This window comes from Lissotriton vulgaris, chromosome 8 (genome assembly GCF_964263255.1).
Source record: "Lissotriton vulgaris chromosome 8, aLisVul1.2, whole genome shotgun sequence".
Lineage (NCBI taxonomy): Eukaryota > Metazoa > Chordata > Amphibia > Caudata > Salamandridae > Lissotriton > Lissotriton vulgaris.
In genome coordinates, this window is record NC_141696.1 from 108,692,583 (window position 1) to 108,711,080 (window position 18,498).

Genomic DNA, 18,498 nt, shown 5'->3' on the forward strand with positions numbered 1-18,498 from the left:
CCCGTACGAGCACGGGGGCCCATCGCGCAGACTGCCTCGTGCACCTGGCGATAGCGAGGACAGTCTTCTCCCCGATTATGCGCCGGCTCCAATCGCAGCCTAGCCCCGCAAATGGGGACCGGGAGAGAGGTTCAGGAGCGGGCGCATGCAGGGTGGTAGCGACGCTGCTTGTTCCCGCGTGCGGCCTTGGCCCAGGTCCTCGGGGTGCCACGCCTTCCACATGGTGCCAGCCCGGAGGTGCTGCGGCTTTCACGGAGTCTGAAGCCTCGCGTGGAGGTGATTCCTCACCACGCCACTCTTGTCTTCCCCTTGCGGAATGTACGGCCGGGAATGTACTCCCGGTGTGGCGAGATGGAATTGTGGAGACACTGGGTTTCGAGTCTGTGGGTTGCTCGAATATCCGGTATATTAGGGGCTACAACTGCTGCTTATTTGCCTTTTGTGCTCCTTTTCCCCATAATTTCATCCCTGCATAGGCTATTGGGTATTAGAGTCCCATATGTGTGTGGCCTTTAGGTGTGCAATGTATTGAGGCCTAGGCCGCTGCGGGGTGAATTAAGCAGGGTGTCCCGGTCATGTGCAACAGCGTAGGCGGCGTGGCCATATTGCAATCTGTTTCTTTAAATTGTATTGTGCCTCCCTCTTTGTGCACGCGACAGTGTATTCATTCGTGAAGCATTTATTGTCACGCTATTAGCGGGTAGGAACTGCAGCCTTGGGTGATAGTGGGCGACAGGAGAGGGGGGTCCCAGGGCCTTGTGGCTACGCATCGCTCTTAAGTTTTATTTACTTGTCCCCTGCTGGGGGCTACCTGTGAGCTTCTCTTGTCCCGGGCCCCGGTTCGGGTTTTATTGCCCGGCCATACTTGCCGTGTGTCACGCTTCTCTTGTTAATTGCTTGCTATGACCCGGCGGGTCCACGCACTGGTCGGCCGCCCAGCCCATGTTTCTCGGGTACCCAGTTTTAGCCTGTCTCGAGTTTTTCTCATGCACAGCATGAAGTACAATTATCCAAGTGTTGTACCTCGCTCGTGCGGCGCGTCATTGGCCCGTCGGCTTAATCGCAGGGCCGTTTCTACCATTAGGCAGGACTAGGCGGCCGCCTAGGGCGGCAAATGGGCTAGGGCGGCAAAAGGGGGAATTCTTTTAAATTTGATCCTACGGACATAAATCTAGGTGGCCGCCTAGTCTTGCCTAATGGTAGAAACGGCCCTTCTTCTGAGGACCCCTCAGGGGGAGCAGATTGTCTCTCGCCGGATCCAGCCAGAAAGGGCGATGTGCGCCAAATCCCCACCCTGGGCCCTTTGTCTCTTTCCAATGCGTGTGAAAAGTGCTGGAATCCCAAACACGCAGCGTCTCGGCCGGTACAAGAGAAGGGCTGGCAGTGCGGGGAATTTATAGCTCATACAGAGGGGTGTAGTGAAAACTGATTTCAGTACTTTAAAGCGCCCTTATGAGGTCACAGGCACTGTACAAATAATATGCAACGTAACGCAGGATGGAAGCAGATAGCCCTCTACTTGAAAGGGGGCCATCCTCTGCTACTTCAAGGCAACTCCACTCTGGGGCTGTGCATCTTCAGCACCAGTCACAGACCACCTGCGTGCAGTATGCACACTGTGCACAGAGCTGCACAGACCCTGTAGACCGTGTTTACTCATTTCTCATCTCAAATCAATTGCCCAAGGCTGCAATAGCAGTGTTGGTGCTCACCCCTTGGCAATTGTCAACACAGCACATGCGACATACAATGAGAATCCACAACTGTCTAAGAGACACCGCAAGCTGGCTGCACAGAAACTCCCTCCAGTTTAATTCCTCGAAAACCGAGGTTCTGTTCTGCCCTGCGAGCCGTATACCGCGCCCCCTGCCCGCTGAGTTTTGGCCCCCGGAAAACTCTAACAACCCGCCACCGGTCACCAGTGTTCGCAACCTGGGCGTCATGCTTAACCACCAACTAAGCATGGAAACGCAGGTTTCAAGAACAGTCGCTACCTGCTCAGGCCTTATGCGCTCACTGCGCAAAGTCCTGCCTCTATTACCACCTTCTGCCCGAGCATTGATAGTCAGGTGCACTATTCTTAGTCGCCTAGACTATTGTAATGCGCTGCTGTTTGAATCCCCTGCGACACTATTGGACAGACTCCAACGAGTTCAGTCGGCAGCAGCCAAACTGGCTCTTGGCTGGACCAGGAGATCCTCGGCCACCGCAGCACTGGCCGAGCTGCACTGGCTGCCGTTGAAGCAACGCATTGCCTTTAAAGCTCTTTGCCTGGTCTTTAAGGCACTACACGGTGCCGGACCCAGGCCTCTCCAACGTTTGTTCTCGTGGTATACTCCCACCAGAACACTTAGGTCTACAACTGCCTGCCTTGTGAAAGTGCCCAGATGTAAGAAGGCCAGGACTGGGGGAAGATCGTTCAGAGTAGCTGCTGCCAAGCTGTGGAACAGTCTGCCTGTCGATATTCGCCAAATCCCTCATCTCCTTCCCTTCAGAAAACGAATTAAAACCTGGCTCTTTCCTCCGTCCCTTTAAATTCCCAACCATAGTTCAACCCCCGTCTAAGAACCTCTAGGAGTAGCCAACAGCGCCAGGATACCTGCCAGGTGACAGTCGCGCTCTATAAATATTTTAAATAAATAAATAAATAAATACAAATGGAGGGCTAGACCCCAATGCCATTCATGTTTTTCAATAAAAAAGTACATTTTGTCTCATTTGACCGTCATAAAAAAAATCTTTTTTTTTTTAACCGCTCTGTACCTTTTTGAAGACATTGTTGGAAGGTTGAGCAGAGTAACTGCGTGGCGATTTCCTCTTATCCTGTAAGTATCACATATAACCTTTACGCATTTCATTACTGGTAACTGGTTAATGGCTTAACAACTGAATGATTAGAGATTTGCACTTAAGTTGGCTTCACCTTCAACATGCCTTGAGCTATTAAAAATGGTTACTGTTCTGTTTTGGAATTCTGGGCTGGAATATTGACAGCTCAGTGAACTTTCCACCTGTTGTCATAATAATAGGCTGTTCGTGCCTAACAAAAATGAATGTGTCCTCATGATGTAACACAACTTGCGCTTGTGTAAAAGGCTTTGATACCCGATACTTTCGAGTCAAGATCGCTCTATATAAAACTCTGTGGAAAAAAAAGAACTGACCACTAGCCTTGTGCCATGTCCGATACCGTCATCCGGTAGTGACTGTTTAGGCCAACGTCAATGTCCATGCTGGGATTTTTGAGCCAGTGCTACCCTGTTAAAAGTAAGACTACAAATCTCAGAATGCAATGCACAGGTGGCTGCAAACCCAGGATTCGTTGAAGGTGTTAAACAACATGGAACCACTTGTCAACTATAGTGAAGTGTGCATTCTGCCTTGCACCGGCTCAAATTCTGGTTGGGATTACTCATAGCGGTAACTTACACAAGATTGTCAATAACTTCTATTCACAGCGCCAAGAAGTAGTTCATTCTGTGTTGTACGGCATACTTTATTAACGTCTTGCCATAGTCTCTGATTAGCGCAGAGTTGAGCATCATGAACTATAATCTCCCTGATGTGAAAATCTTTTAATTGTTGTGATAAGCCTCTATTAAATGGGTACAATGGAGATGATAACTATTTCAGGTGCCTCCGTTAAAAAAACCAAGTGTTGGCAAAACCACTAGCTCTGGCCTTGGAAGATGGTGCAAGTTACTATTTTTGTTGTTTCTGGTTTTGAAAACGAGATGAACTGACGCCTCGGTTGTATTTAAACACAAGGCTCTATTGGGCATCTGTGTACATAATTCTGTGAGTGTATTGCTACCATAACGGTCTGACCTGGGCCTTTCGTTGAGTTTGTTTGCAGGACTGACTCTTATGATCGTGTTTCCTCATGGTAAATGAGAGTAACATAGAAGGGTTCGGCAGTAGAGGGTGTGCCTCTCTATCCTGTATGACCGAGGGAGAGAGTGATGGTAGAAAAAGGGAGGGTGCGGCATTTTCAATTCTTGCCTAGGGCGGCTAAACACCTAGAAACGGCCCTGCTTAATCACCCGACGCTGGTGCTGGAAACCAGGGTTCGAGCCTCATGGTCGCGTCCACATCCGGTGACTCAGGGCAAATCACTTAATCTTCCCGTGCCTGTATGTGTAATGTAAATACGGTGCTCAAATTTTCAGAATGAACATTGAATGGATAATTAATTCCCCATCTGCAGCCATGTGTCTTACTCGCCAGCCATGGCCCGGTCAGCACCCTCCTGCATGAGTTCCAAGTGCGAGCCTTGCCGGGGGGAGGGAGGGAACGCCGCCCGGGGGTGACACTGCCCGGGGGGTGGGGTGTTTCAACCTGGTGCCCTCGTAGAGAGAACCTCATGCCGGTCTCGGGTGCTGTGAGTGCGAGTGTCATGGTTTTCATTAGGAGAGGAGGTGACCCAACGGCTGGGGTGGGCGACCTCTAATCTGGGGACCTGGGTTCGAGTCTCGGCATTGACGCTGCGCATCCTGTGATTAAGGACAAATCACTGAATCTCCACGTGCCATCATAATTGAATATGTCCAACCTACTGTTGTGTTCACACTCTGCAGGTTCCTGGGATTTAGTCTGAACATTGTGACCAAGGTTGAACAACAATGCCCCTTGTTATTCTGTTCTGGTCGGGCCCTAGCACCTAGGCAAAACATATAGATGCAGTTGTTATTTGGGAATATGTTCTTTGGTCCTATTAGAATGCACGAATAGGTCACACACACTTGGAGAGGGACCTTTCCAGGGAGAAGAGCCAGACAGCACCTATGATGTAGATCTACCATCTATAGACTGAGGTACAGGTTCTGCAGATAACACCCAGTGATCTTCTGATATGTAATCATTCTGCTTTCATACAAGGGACGGAGGTTAGGCTATTCTGTCTTTTTATAATGACAGCTCCTTTCATGATTTACGGACTAATTGCTATACTTACCATATTGGTGTTATGCATTTTCCTGCTTGTTGTGGGACGTAGACTGCATATTAGAGCACATTAGTTAAAATAAATATTTTAAACTTGCTCGTGTCTCTGTCAGATCTTATTGTGGACAAGTATAGGAGTGTGAGCGAAAGGGTGTGTTTAGCAACCGCAAGTAGGAGAGCAAGTGAGACACTATAGCTAGTCGATCCTGGGCTCATGGGTACTAAGGTACTAGGGGAGACTCAGTCCCTATCTACTAAGGTCCCATAATCCTACGCATAGTTCTGTGTTTACGCAGAATCCTTACAACAAGGGGAAAACAAATGCCACAGGCAAACTGTCTTTCACCTCATCTGTGATGGCTTTTGTGGATGTAGAATATTGTTCTATACTCTTAGCAATGTCTCTGACTTCAGAAAGCAAAGGATTTTAACATCTCAGAATAGGTTCATGTATTTTTTGTTATGGGCAATTAAACACAAATTGATCTCTAAGATAAACATCAAGATTACTGCCAAATTCACACTTAGCTGCAAATAGTCCTCAACTGATTCCTTCAAATTTTGTTTTCTTTTGAAAGATGTGTGCCTCTCTAGCATAACAGATAGCTCATCAGAATATTGTTTGGTCATGCAGCTACTGCCACAGTATATTCATCCCAGGATTCAGCCTCCGCAGCAGGAGGAATACCATGAGGCAAATTGTCATCGACTCCCTACCCTGCATCACCTAGATGATTCAATAATAAAGCTGTGCGTCTAACAGCATATTTCTTGGCATCAATTGTAATCATATATTTCTCAAAGATTCTGAGCCATTTTCTACACAGCATTAGTGGTTTTCCGGATTTTTTAAAAAAAAGAGTTTGCACAACGTTTTTCTAATTAGCCATGACTTTAGGTATGTATATTCCACCGAAATAGTTACAATCAAATCCAACATAGTTAATTGAATAGTCATTAAATTATGTAACCAATAGAGGTGTGACCAAAATTAAATGAAGAAAAACTTGAAAATACTTGAATGCTTTCTTCCCAGCAGGTAAAGAAATCCAAGATCGCAGAGTAGCTTTTAATTGACAGGCAGTTGCATAAATAAGAATTTATGTATCTTAGTCTGTGGCGCTGCGTGTAATTGAACGACTCCAACGACCACATAAATTAGAAGATACATCGTAGATCGTGCTGCTGCATTAAACTTATTGATACCAGCTTATGAACAAATATACAAATCCTTTCCAATTCAAGATGGCCACAAACATGTGCTTACCATGTGATGACAAAGCATGTAAATCAACGTAGGGCATGCTGACGTCAATGCAACGTAGAAGGAGAGAGCGTGTGTGCCAGGTAAACGTTGCTCTGCATTCTAATCCCACGTGAGGGACTAACGTGTTGATGACTGTTACAAGATCCTAACGGTAAGCACTTGATGCGATATTATAGAAAAGTCAGTAAAGCAAGCTTTAAAACACAGTACCTTCTAAAAACGATAGCGCTCTGCTGTAAATTTAGCTAATTTAATTGGCTAACATCCAGATCTGTCATAAAAATGATCCAAAAAATGGGCAAATTAAAGTACCATGCGTATTTAGGTCTCCAAATAAACCCAATTGTTGCTAAAATGTAGAGTGTCCACACCAACATGGAATGAAACTCAGAATATGACTTCTGGTAGATCCTTAATTGAAGACTTATTCACAGAATGAGACCTACGACCAATCCCAGACACATCTCTGTAGTGAATGCCTGAAACGAATTCCAGAACACCCACACCAGATGACATCATCAATATTCTAAATAAATAACATACATAATATTCCGAATACATAACCTTTAAACATCGCCAACATCTCCCTTATTATTATTACAAAGAAACGGAGGTAATATAGCTACACTTAACATCTCCAAGTGCTGGAAACGGAAGAGATATTTGGTTGCGCAGTCAAATCCAAGAACTGAAGCAACCCTGTAGAATTTAATCTGACCAACTCTATCTGCACACCACCTGTTTTCTTAATAAGTTGCGTAGAATATATATGCAAATTTTCTGCTTAAAGCCTGTGTTGAAGTGATCAGTGTGTTCATTTTCAAGGTTCGCTCCAATTTGTTTTTCAACTTTATCACGGATTCTGAGTACTTGTTGCTGCCAATACATGATACGTTTAAGCATTATTGTTTATTTGGAGCTTCCTCAGAGCTAGATATAATTAAAACTATATGCATATAACTTCATAAAATAGTCGTGGGCCACAAATATAACTGATTTCAGTACAAAATATACTGTGGTGTCCTCGTTATTCTTACCATGTACTTATAAAATTAATACCACTGACATTCCACATCGGTAATTGATGGAAGGTGCAATCGGAACCTTCTCTTTGCAAAGAAACCCCAATATCTGAACTTTACCACCCTGTGCATAGAAAACTGATTAACACTACCTGTGCGGTCATCATACAGCATGAAAAGCAGTAAATAGGTAACAATCAAGTATTTATTTAGGAATGATGTATACCACCCCTGTGGAGAAGTGTGGCTCACTGGTTAGAGCAGGCAGACCCTGAAGCAGAGGTCGGACCCGGGACCAGGGTTCAATTCCCGACGCGGCAGGGTCTTGAACTCAAATGTCCATGGACTCGATAATTCTCGCTTCGGTGCCTGACCTAATCATGGGTTCACACTCTGCAACTCTGGGCATTAAGCTTGCTTAATCTCCACAACGACCCCCCCGCGGCGGGATGCCTGGCTTTCACCTTGGGGATGCCCTGTAGGGGCTATCTCACAGGGAAAAGCCAGGACGGGTTCCCAAGGCAAGCGCGGACATACCCCTTCGGGGGTCGATTCAGGCGCTATATAAGAAACATAATAATAATAATAATAGCTATTCACTCTCACTCAGCATATCCATATCCAGCCATTAGAAATATGTTCTAAGTAGAAAAGCATGAATCCGTAGTTTATATCAATGGTGTTTCCTAAAGTAATGCTATGCAAGATTACTGAACGGTCACTACCTTTTCATATTCGGATCCTTCAGTCCATTATATCCGAAGTTTATTGCACAGCGAGGCGCATGATAATTATTTTGTATACCAAACATTTATTAACTGCTCATTTCACAGTCTAGATCTTCAATGTAACTAAAACAAACCAAAATCATATCAATAAATCAACATCCCGACTTGACAAAAAAATGCTCTTACCATCACATTACCATAAATGATTGTGGTCATCCAAAGCAATGCTCATCAAGCAAACGACCAAATACCCAAGACTATTCCAGGTAGAATTCACAAATGTCTACTTAAATTATAACCATGCACATAAACAATGTCTTTGCATTCTAAAGTAGTTTTCACTCATGCCCATTTTAAGATCAGAAGCCAATGTTTGGCTCAAAATTGACACCAGTACACTTAATATATAAAACAGAAATCAATCAATCAATCAAGGCATTTATAGAGCGCACTACTTACCCGGAGGGTCTTAAGGCGCTTAGGGGGGGGGTGAGGGGGTGGGGTTCCGCTACTGTTCGAACAGCCAGGTCTTGAGTTTCTTCCTGAAGGAGAGGTGGTCTTGGGTCAGGCGGAGGTCGGTTGGGAGGGTGTTCCAGGTCTTGGCGGCCAGGTAGGAGAAGGACCTTCCTCCTGTTGTCGCTCTTCAGATGCGGGGGACGGCGGCGAGGGCGTGGTTGGTCGATCGGAGGGGGCGTTTGGGAGCGTAGAAGTTGAGGCGGTTGTTGAGGTAGCTCGGGCCTTGGTCGTGTAGGGCTTTGTGTGCGTGGGTGAGGAGACGGAAGGTGATTCTCTTGTTGACGGGGAGCCAGTGCAGGTCTCTCAGATGTCCGGAGATGTGGCTGCGTCATGGGATGTCGAGGATGAGTCTGGCTGAGGCGTTCTGGATCCGCTGGAGTCTCATGGAAGGACTACCTTCTTCACAGTCTTTACACTTGCATTTATTAGGCTGGTAATCTCTTTAAAACTGAGAGATCAAAATTAAATCACAAGCTTTGTTACACTTTCTGCCAGCAAACATTTTTGTTAATGGATTCTTCTTCGCTCAGATTCATTTTTCTGATGGATCTCCAAGCTTCAGGCTGAATCCATTGCTTTCAGTGATTCTGCCCATCTGTTGAATGCCTGACACCAAGTGGTGTCACACATGCACTCCAAGCAGTGTACTAACTGTTTACCAAGTGGTGTCAGACATGCATGCCAAGCAATGTACTGACTATCTGTTTACAAAGTGGTTTCAGACATGCACGCCAAGTGTCGTACGGTTCCTGCTATAGTAAAAAGACTATGCGTTTGGGCAAAATAAGCCTCAAAACTATATGAGACTGAGTCCTTACATACCAAAAGAATATGTTTACCTAATTCCTGACTAACACACAGTGCGCCATCTGGACCGCTAAACTGTACTACCTGTTTACCAGCTGGTGTCAGACATGCATGCCAAGCAGTGTACTTAGTTACTGTTTACCAAGTGGTGTCAGAAATGCACGCCAAGTGTCTTCAACCTCAGAACATGGCAATCCTGATTCCCCAAAGAAATAGTGGGAACAGATCTTACCCTTTCATTAGTAACTCAGGCAATTCCCAAAGGGAGACACAAAGAATACGCAAATTGTCTTTTTCAATATTTATTGAAGCAATAGGATTCCTGTGTAAAATGTGTGTGCTGCAATGATAAACATAAGGAAACAAAACAAAGTAATCAACAGTACAATAATGGCAAAGATAAGAAATGGTTCAACCATTGTGCTGTTGCAATGAGTATATTAATTCATATATCTCTACTCCTACTCCAACCTAACGCTTTCTATGCTGGTAAGCATAGGATGTGCGGTCTGCCAGAATACCTTAGAGTGGTCTAACTCCTTATTTACCTCCAGGCATGGGCCATCTGGTAGCCAATCTTAGTGTTGAACAGGCCGGCGTCTGTCTCAGGATGTAGACGGTATTTAGCTGGGCTAGAATTCCAGCATAGGTCAACCTCGACAACCATCGAAATGCTCCTCTGCCTAAACAAAAGTGTGGTGCAGTTTATATATTAAACTGGACCCATTTAATCTATGGCTAAGCTCCGGCCCGCCAACTTTGCCGATTCTACCCAGCCAGAATTGTCGCAGAAAGGAAAACAGCAAACAAGGCCAGTGCGCGCAGTGTACCGGGTCCTTGAGCAGAATGTCTTAGAGTATGATAATGTGCCTACGAAGAAATGTAACTGTAAGCAAACCCTTTCTGAGTAACCTATCTTATGCGGCGTAAAACAAAGTGTGGTAAAAGTCCTCATTTAAAAGATGTCAACTTTAAACGTGAACATGTAAAATGGAGGTATTTGGGCACAAGGCCTATGTAGCCTCACAACACAAGCAGTCTACTACCTATTTACTAAGTGGTATCAGACATCCACGCCAAACGGTGTACTACCTGTTTACCAAGTGGTGTCAGACATGCACTCCAAACAGTGTACTTACTACCTGTTTACCAAGTGGTATCAGACATGCACTCCAAACAGTGTACTTACTACCTGTTCACCAAGTGGTGTCAGACATGCACGCAAAGCAGTGTACTTACCACCTGTTCACCAAATGGTATCAGACATGCACTCAAAGCAGTGTACTTACTACCTGTTTACCAAGTGGTGTCAGACATGCACGCAAAGCAGTGTACTTACTACTTGTTTACCAAATGGTGTCAGGCATGCATGCCAAGCAGTGTACTTATTACATGTTTACCAAGTGGTGTCGGGCGTGCACGCCAAGCAGGCTTCTACCAGTTTACCAAGTGGTGTTAGACGCAGATGCTAGGCAGTCAACTACTTTTTATTTCAGGTTCTATCATAGACCTTTACAATTCCTCAACAAATGTAATGGCAATTACCCTAGCATTCAAATATTGGGCACAATTTACCACATTTTGCACTTCAATACCATTACACACACCTCAATACCTTGGAACACTCTACCGTTAGAAGTCAATAGCTGTGAACACTCTACCGTTAGAAGTGCTATTGAAAGGACACTTGTGCATTGTCTCTATGAACAGTATATTTACTTGGCCTTAATCAACCCCCTCCAGTGCCCTTAAGGTTGTGCTAAATACTCCAAGTCTGACTGTAATTACGCTTCACAGCAATTCTTGCCGGAGGAAGTCCCTTGATTGGACGAAACATGTTGGTTCCTTGCTTCAACAGAACAATTGCTGGGAACATAATGAACAACTGTGAATTTCGTCTGAATCTAATTGGATAATGATATACTGATCGTTTGTCACTTGAATTTGAACGAAGGTCAAGCCGTTACAGTAAATTTGTCTGCTTCATTATGAATTATTTTATGTAGATTAAGTCTGCACAGAAGTGTGTGTAATTAGATTGTGTGTGAAGATGAGTTCTATGTGACTTGCTTTTTTCGGTTGCTACATTTGATACCCAAGTGAACATATTGAGTTGCTCTTGTTTTTGAGACTAGAGTTGTGTTTATGGGCATGGGGGTGGGCATCCCAGTCCTTGATCATAGATGGTCTGGTGCCGAGTTGTGTTTAGGGGCAAGGGAGTAAGCATCCCAGTACTTGATGATATTTGCACTCGTGCTGAGTTGTATTTATAGGCAAGGGGGGGCTGGGCAGTCCTTGATGATAGATGCTCTCGTGTGGAGTTGTGTGTAAAGGCAAGGCGATGGGCATCCCAGTCCTTGACGATAGATGCTCTGGTGCTGAGTTGTGGTAATGCGACAAATAATTGGTTCACTCAGGGGCTGGGGGGAGGACTATATACAAATAGGAAAAGACAGGCAACATAATTTTTTTACTTTTGGTCAGATTACAAATTCATAAACATATAAAGACAGAATGCAAAAAGAGAGTTTGTTTATCAAAAAAGTCATGTCTGCAATAAACTATTGTATCAAACTGTTACTAAATTCTAAACAAACAAAGGAGAAAAACAGCAAAGCTTGTAAAAACTAATAATTGTCAATACTACAGTCCATATTGCAAAGCATTAGTAAGTCGACGTTTCGATCCCAATAGGTACATTGAGCAGGAGGCCTTCATTAGGACAGAGGTGGAAAGACAATTTAATTGAACAGCAATCTAAAGAAATACCAAACGTATCAAACATAAAAATGATAGGGTAACCACCTCTAGTGCCCATGGAGGAAGCCTAGTCCAATAGATTCATCCTTTTGCTTTGAGGGGATTGGTCTGTTACCTACAGCCTCGCATTATAATTAACCTCTGTCTTCTCCTGTATTGTGCTTTTTCATTGTTCTGGTACTTTTGTTGGCATTCATACACATTCCATGATGGTTCCATTTGCAAGTTGGCTGTCTTTTTCAGTGGTAAGTTTTTGCCTATTGCACTAGGCTTCCCTAGTTACTCCTTGAAAATGTGATGCCTTGTCTACAACTACAATTTTTTTCTTGTCAGGTTTATGTTCCGTTCCTCGTTGGGTGCTAGAGGTTGTTTCCATATAATTTTCATATTTGATACCTTTGGTATTTCTTCAGGTTGCTTTTCTTTTCGTGTGTCTTTTAACCGCTGTCCTAATGATGACCCATGCTGTGGTGCTGAGTTGTGTTTATGGGCAAAAGGCTGGGAATCCCAGTCCTTGATGTTGATGGTGATGTTGAGTTATGTTTATGCTGTGTTCTTCCACTGGCGTATGGAAGCCGATATGGTTGGGGCAGTGGATGTTCAACTGCACTTCAATGACTAATTGTGTTTTTTTCCTTTTTTAATAGAAATTATGTTATTGGTCTGCTGCCTTGGCTGAAATCATTTGACTTCAGTGGAGTTACCCAACAGGATCGAACAAATGCTGAAGTCTGGCGGAAAATGAACATAAAACCTAAGCGTGCAAAGAAAAAGAAAAAAGATTAACCTAGGTCTAAAATACAGAGGCATATGGTTATCCATCTGGCCAGGCAATAGAAGGGAAAAAGGTAATGCCGGATCATGCAGGCATTTAATCCATGTGCTGTTTGCCCAAGTGTGACCGGAATACTTCAGGGAACGGAACTGTACAAGCAATACATTGAATAATTAAGGTTTACCATTCTTCGGGACTATCCTCAGTGCAGACTTCTACTTCTACCGCTGTCTCGTGTTGTTGGAGCCTTCAGACGATTGCAATCATGACCCTCTTCCTCTTGACCCATTGGACATCAGCAACGATAGTCAAAACACTGGCGCTTTTAACATCTATGGACTGTGTGTTGGGACAAATGAAAATTCCACTGAAGGAAGAAAAGTCAGACATGAGCTCAAGGGGTGTGAAACTCAAGTTCAAATTTTCAGTTGGAATTGCAATGTCTGGAGGCTATTAGCAGTGCTCATGGTTAAAAAAATTAGAAAGTAAAACCATCAAGGACGCTTGAAATATCCTCCTAGATTGTGTTATGTTGTTTATTTATATAGTACTTTACATCAGGCTAAGATAATCTCCTTGCACTGGCTTGGGGTCAGGAGATATGTGAAATGGGGGCAAGATGTTGGTAATGAGGAAGGCGCCTTATGGCTGGAGCCGTTGGACAGTATAGTTTTTATAGCTCACCATCCATGCCCCCGCAGTATGTTTGCCTCCCCCTAAGACCAACGCTTCACATGGGAATCACTCTGTATTCGCAGGCTTACTGCTTTTACCTAGTCTTATTGTTTTTAATTACCCAGCTATTGACAGCTTTTCATCCTTCTCCTTGATCTGTTTCTTCCCCTGTCAAATGTGTAATCAAAAACACTCTAAAAAAAACTCTATGAAGACCACCGATATCCAGGGTTAGATCATGAGGACCAGCATTTGTTTTTTTCATCTCTTGCCTTTTATCCTTAGATAATCCTGTGTCCAGTGTGCTGGATGCTTGGCCCTCGGTCCAGTGCTTGGACCTCGTTTAGGAAACACAGTGATCCATTATTTTGATTCTCTCCCCAGCACCTCTCTACTCATCCTTGCTATGAATGATCCAGTTGGAAGTCTCTTTTCACAAAATTATGTAAACTAGTAAGAAAACAAGTGGCAGTGGTCCCTTGTGAGCAAGTGAAAGACAGGAATGGGGTGGTGGCATGGGGTAACTGATGGCTAATAGTCCTTGTCTTTAGAGCCGATCAAAGATTTTACTCAGATAATATATTTAGAGCCAAAAGGCAAAGAAAAATCAAATTACTGTTTTTTGACATAGAAGTAACTTTAAACGTGTCCGTTTTGTAAGAAGAATGTAAGCTAATGTTTGTTTTTAGGTGTGGCTAGGATGTTAACTTTAGAAGAGGTATTATGAAGATATAAAAGATCAAACAAGATAATAGAGTTCCTAATCGTTGGTGAAGAAACCTACACTTCCTTATATTTAAAAATAAAATTATGTGAAAAGTTTGTTGAATATTGTCCCTCACCGGTGCACCATATGAAGACATGCAAGCAATATCTGAAGGATGCCGTGATGTACTTGTGTGGCTAACATTTACCCCATCACTACAAGACTCTGACAATCAAGCTTTCAATATCAAACATATTTGCAAATAAACGGGACATCTGCACTTTGAGGAAAACCTCGTTGCCTTTCCTTTTAATGAATAAGACTTGATTGTAACTGCAAGTTCGAAAAAGAAACTGGGAACCGATATATTGCCTGAAAGTAAAAAACGAAAGTGAAATAGTTCTATGAACTACATATAAGGTGCACTATGGGACGTAAAAAAGGGAGTTTAGTGACTGTAACTGACAACTCTGGCTAAAATGTAAGCTAAGAAGTAGTTTGAAAATGCTTTTAATTAGGGAGGACTTTAGAAGTGTTCCTAGAGATAAAATGGAGGGAGAGCACATCTGTGCTTAGTATTGCAGTGAAAAAGAAAAGTTATACAAGCCACAAATATGATACATAACCATTTCTGTGAATGTGTTTAAGATGGCATGTGCTGGGGTAATCAAGTGCATCCAACAGCAAACAATAGGGTATTTAGAGGTCATGCAACCCTCAATAAAGCAGGTTTCACTGGCTCTTTTACCGGATGTCTTCCCAACTCTCGGCTAAGCAGCGTGTGTGGTAGCCGGCCTGTCCAGTATTGAAATAACGAAAGACAGGAGGCTGGCTGTGTGTGACTGTGAGATGTGTGGAGTTGTACACAGTGACCGAGTGAGAGACATTCCCCATTCAGTGGTTACCCTACGCGTGGTGGCCAATATGCCCATTTTTCCTGTAATGAGCATCAATGGATCTTAAGGATCCTCCTAGTTTATGTATCTTGCACATGGGCAGAGCTAAATAGGTGGACAAAGAGCTGTTCTTCACAGAGCCTCCCTGAAATGTAAGACAGTACCAGTGCTCCAGTTCAAACATTTTCCAAGTCTTGAAGTGGAAATAAAACAAACTACCACAACTCGAGTGCTGGGAAATGCTATCTCCTACAGCAACAGGCAAAGTGACGAGTTCTTCTATAAGCTCATTGAGTAAATTTTCTCCAAGAACGTATTCATCTATAATGTCATATTACTAAGACATTTCAATATACACTGGGGTGACGTCCCCGATACCTCTACTACATCCTGGCGTTGTTCCTTGAAGAAAACAATATACATAAATGCATAACCTTCCCTGCTCATTAGGGAGGAACAATACTAGACCTGATCATCGCAAAAGATAAACAGATCACAATTGAAAAACCCAAATTAGTGGGTTGGTCTGACCATGTACAGAACCCCTTCAAAATCACATAATCAAACTCTACCATCAAATTGCAATCTAAATAGCTCAAGATGAAATACAAAAATGTAAGAATCACGAATACTAAAGCTCTAGGATAAACCCTTGCTAACAAGTTACTTCCTCTTTCAGAAAATAAAGATGGAAACTGTCTGGCTACATTATTGTCACAACCTCGATTCTTGTTCCTGAGCTTTCAAAATAGGCTCCTAAAAGAGCAAACTATCTGCTCCATTATCCTCGTATGAGTTAAAATGAGAGAAGAAGAGTGAGGAACTTGAAATATTATGGAGAAAAGGACAATCCTCAAATGTAGGCATCTGAGTTTAGCACGGAAATCATATTTGAAAAACTCTCAAGAGGCCAAAACCTTCTATTTTCAAAAAGAATGATGCCATGAATAGTTAAAAAAAATATATTAGACATGGTGAATACAGTGGTGAAGCCTTCCTAATCTACCATCCAGGAGATCTACTGAGACAAATGTGAACAATTTGTCAACTTCTGTCAAAAGATAAAATGTGTCAGAAACATCTCAGTTTTGGAAGATCCTATAAAAAGCTTAAACCTTCATGGAAAATTCACGACTGAATGGGAATAATTTTAACCTATCTCGACTAAGATATTAGAATTAAAAAATCTACTTTGAAGATTGCATGATAGCAACCCCAACCCAGTCTTCTTCACCACAACCATAAATGAATACAACTTACCTTACTGGATGAAACTCATAACCTTCTTTCTAGTTATCTATTTTTGATCTTGCGATATTTTATGTCTCATTTTGTTTTCTCTCTTCGGCATGAGGGTAAACCTTATCATGTGTGGAGTACTTGCTCAATAATCTTACAAGAGTAAAGTAAATATATATTTAAGAAAGAGGCATGTTTGCTTAACGTTAAAAACTCCCCAACCATCTAGTCCCAGTTACAGACTCATTTACCAAGTTAGTACCCACACCATGACACGGTCATTGACGACACAGAGAGGTGGAAAGACCGAAAAGGCCTAACGAGGAAGAGTATGCCTCAGTGTAATGAAGATTACTAATCCTGTGGTCACCTCCTACAGAGTGAGTGTTCGTGTGAGTGCAGACATCCAGATCCTGGAGTGATTGTCATTATTAGGATGGTTAGCAGTGAATTCCCTTCTCAGAAAAGATGATTAACACATTCTCAAGACAACTGTTCAGAATTTTTTGTCTGGTAGCTAAGATTGCACCTTCATGGAAGCTGCAATACTGTTCGAGTAGCAATGATGATACCTCTATATAAGCCGCCCATTCACAGGGCTTCTCTCATTTTATTTTCAGGTAACAGCCCTTCTGCAGGCTGTAATGTCTTGGACACGCAAGTCTACCAAATGCAAAACTAAGCTCCATGCCAACCAGAGAACCGTATCTGAATTTATACAAAGACTAATTTATCCTTAAAACATATCACAAGTTTACTTGTCTTTGATTTTAAACATCAAGTTACTTGCTTGCATTTTAAACCGCTGACTGCAACTGAAAATGTACTCCGCCTCCTCTACTTCAAGATGTCTAACAATTCATTTGGACATCTGGTAGGAGTTTCAAAGGTCCTATCAGTTATGTTCCCATTCACTGCTTTGTACTAGTATCCTGAGTAGTATCCAGGGCTGTAGAAGAAAAGGCTACTGGCCCTTAACTACATTTCACGCGCACTGGTATCTTTCATAGATTCACGATACAAACCATCCTCCGCTTTCGGTCATAACATTGAATTGAACAGCAAATTCTCTTTCTTATTCTGACGGACATATGCATTAAGATATGCTCATAGATCCCTGAAAGAAAGCGCTGGCAGAGATATAAAAAGCAAAATTCAACGACTTGTCCACCTTTTCACACAGTGTAGAACAAAACTGATTTTTTTTTAACATTAATACAGTTTATAGAGCGATCTTCCACTCCACCCTTTCCCCAAGTCATCAGGAGACTTGTCAGTTATGAGGTGTGCGCCATGAGGCATTCCTGTAATCAAGGACTTCTGACGAATAGCTGTAACACTCTTAGGGCCAGTTGTACGACCATTAAGTTTAGCGAGTCGCAAATTGTGCAAAATTGCGACTCACAGTTTGCGACTTGCTAAACTTAATGTACAAAAGTGTCTCTGACACCGTTTGCGATTTCCAATGGGGTCGCAAATTGCATGTCTTATTTAATAGTAATGAGGCTGTCGTAATTTGCGACCCTATTAAGAATAGCTAGCATTCCTAGGGATGGTGGCCTACTGGGGTCAGGAGACCTCCATGCCTGTGACTGCTTTTTTAATAAAGCAGTGTTTCTTTTTTTTTTTTTAAATACGCCTGTTTACCTTAGAGGAAAACGGGAGGCATTTAAAAAGTAAAAATTAAACTTTTCAGTTTCATTCTTTACGGGCAGGCATTGGTCCGTGGGATCACTGCCTGCACTTAAAAAATATTTGCAAATCCATTCAGAAAGTGGAAGGGGAGCTCTTCCAGTTTTGCGAGTGGCTTACCACCTTTTAGTAAAGGGTGGTAAACTGCAAGTGTTTTGCGACCGCAAATGCGGTTGCAAAACAATCATACAAAGGTATGAGACTCACTATTAGGAAGGGACGCCCTTGGCACGCCCCTTCCAAATAGCGAGTCGCTAACCATATTTTGCGAGTCGCTAATGGGTTAGCGGCTCACAAAATATGGTTAGTACATTGGGCAGACGTTTTTTGGGGTCGCAAAGGGCCCAAATTCCCCTTTGCGACTGCAAACAACAGTCATACATCCGCCCCGTAGTCTTACAGGAGAGAAGCAGGAGTGTACCAGGAGCTTGCCATAATCTAGTAAGGGAATCCATCGTTTTTAAAATGACA

At 43.1% G+C, this 18,498-nt stretch overlaps 1 protein-coding gene across 1 annotated transcript in view; it reads left to right on the plus strand.

Moving 5' to 3' along the window:
* The window catches only part of LRRC51 (leucine rich repeat containing 51), a 116,795-nt gene extending 102,303 nt beyond the window's left edge, over window positions 1-14,492 (plus strand). Inside the window, exon 5 of the mRNA XM_086933774.1 lies at window positions 12,692-14,492. Within this exon, the coding sequence (XP_086789900.1) occupies window positions 12,692-12,830 (139 nt within the window). The 3' untranslated portion in view covers window positions 12,831-14,492. The remainder of the gene's footprint in view (window positions 1-12,691) is intronic.
* The last annotated feature ends 4,006 nt before the right edge of the window (window positions 14,493-18,498 follow it).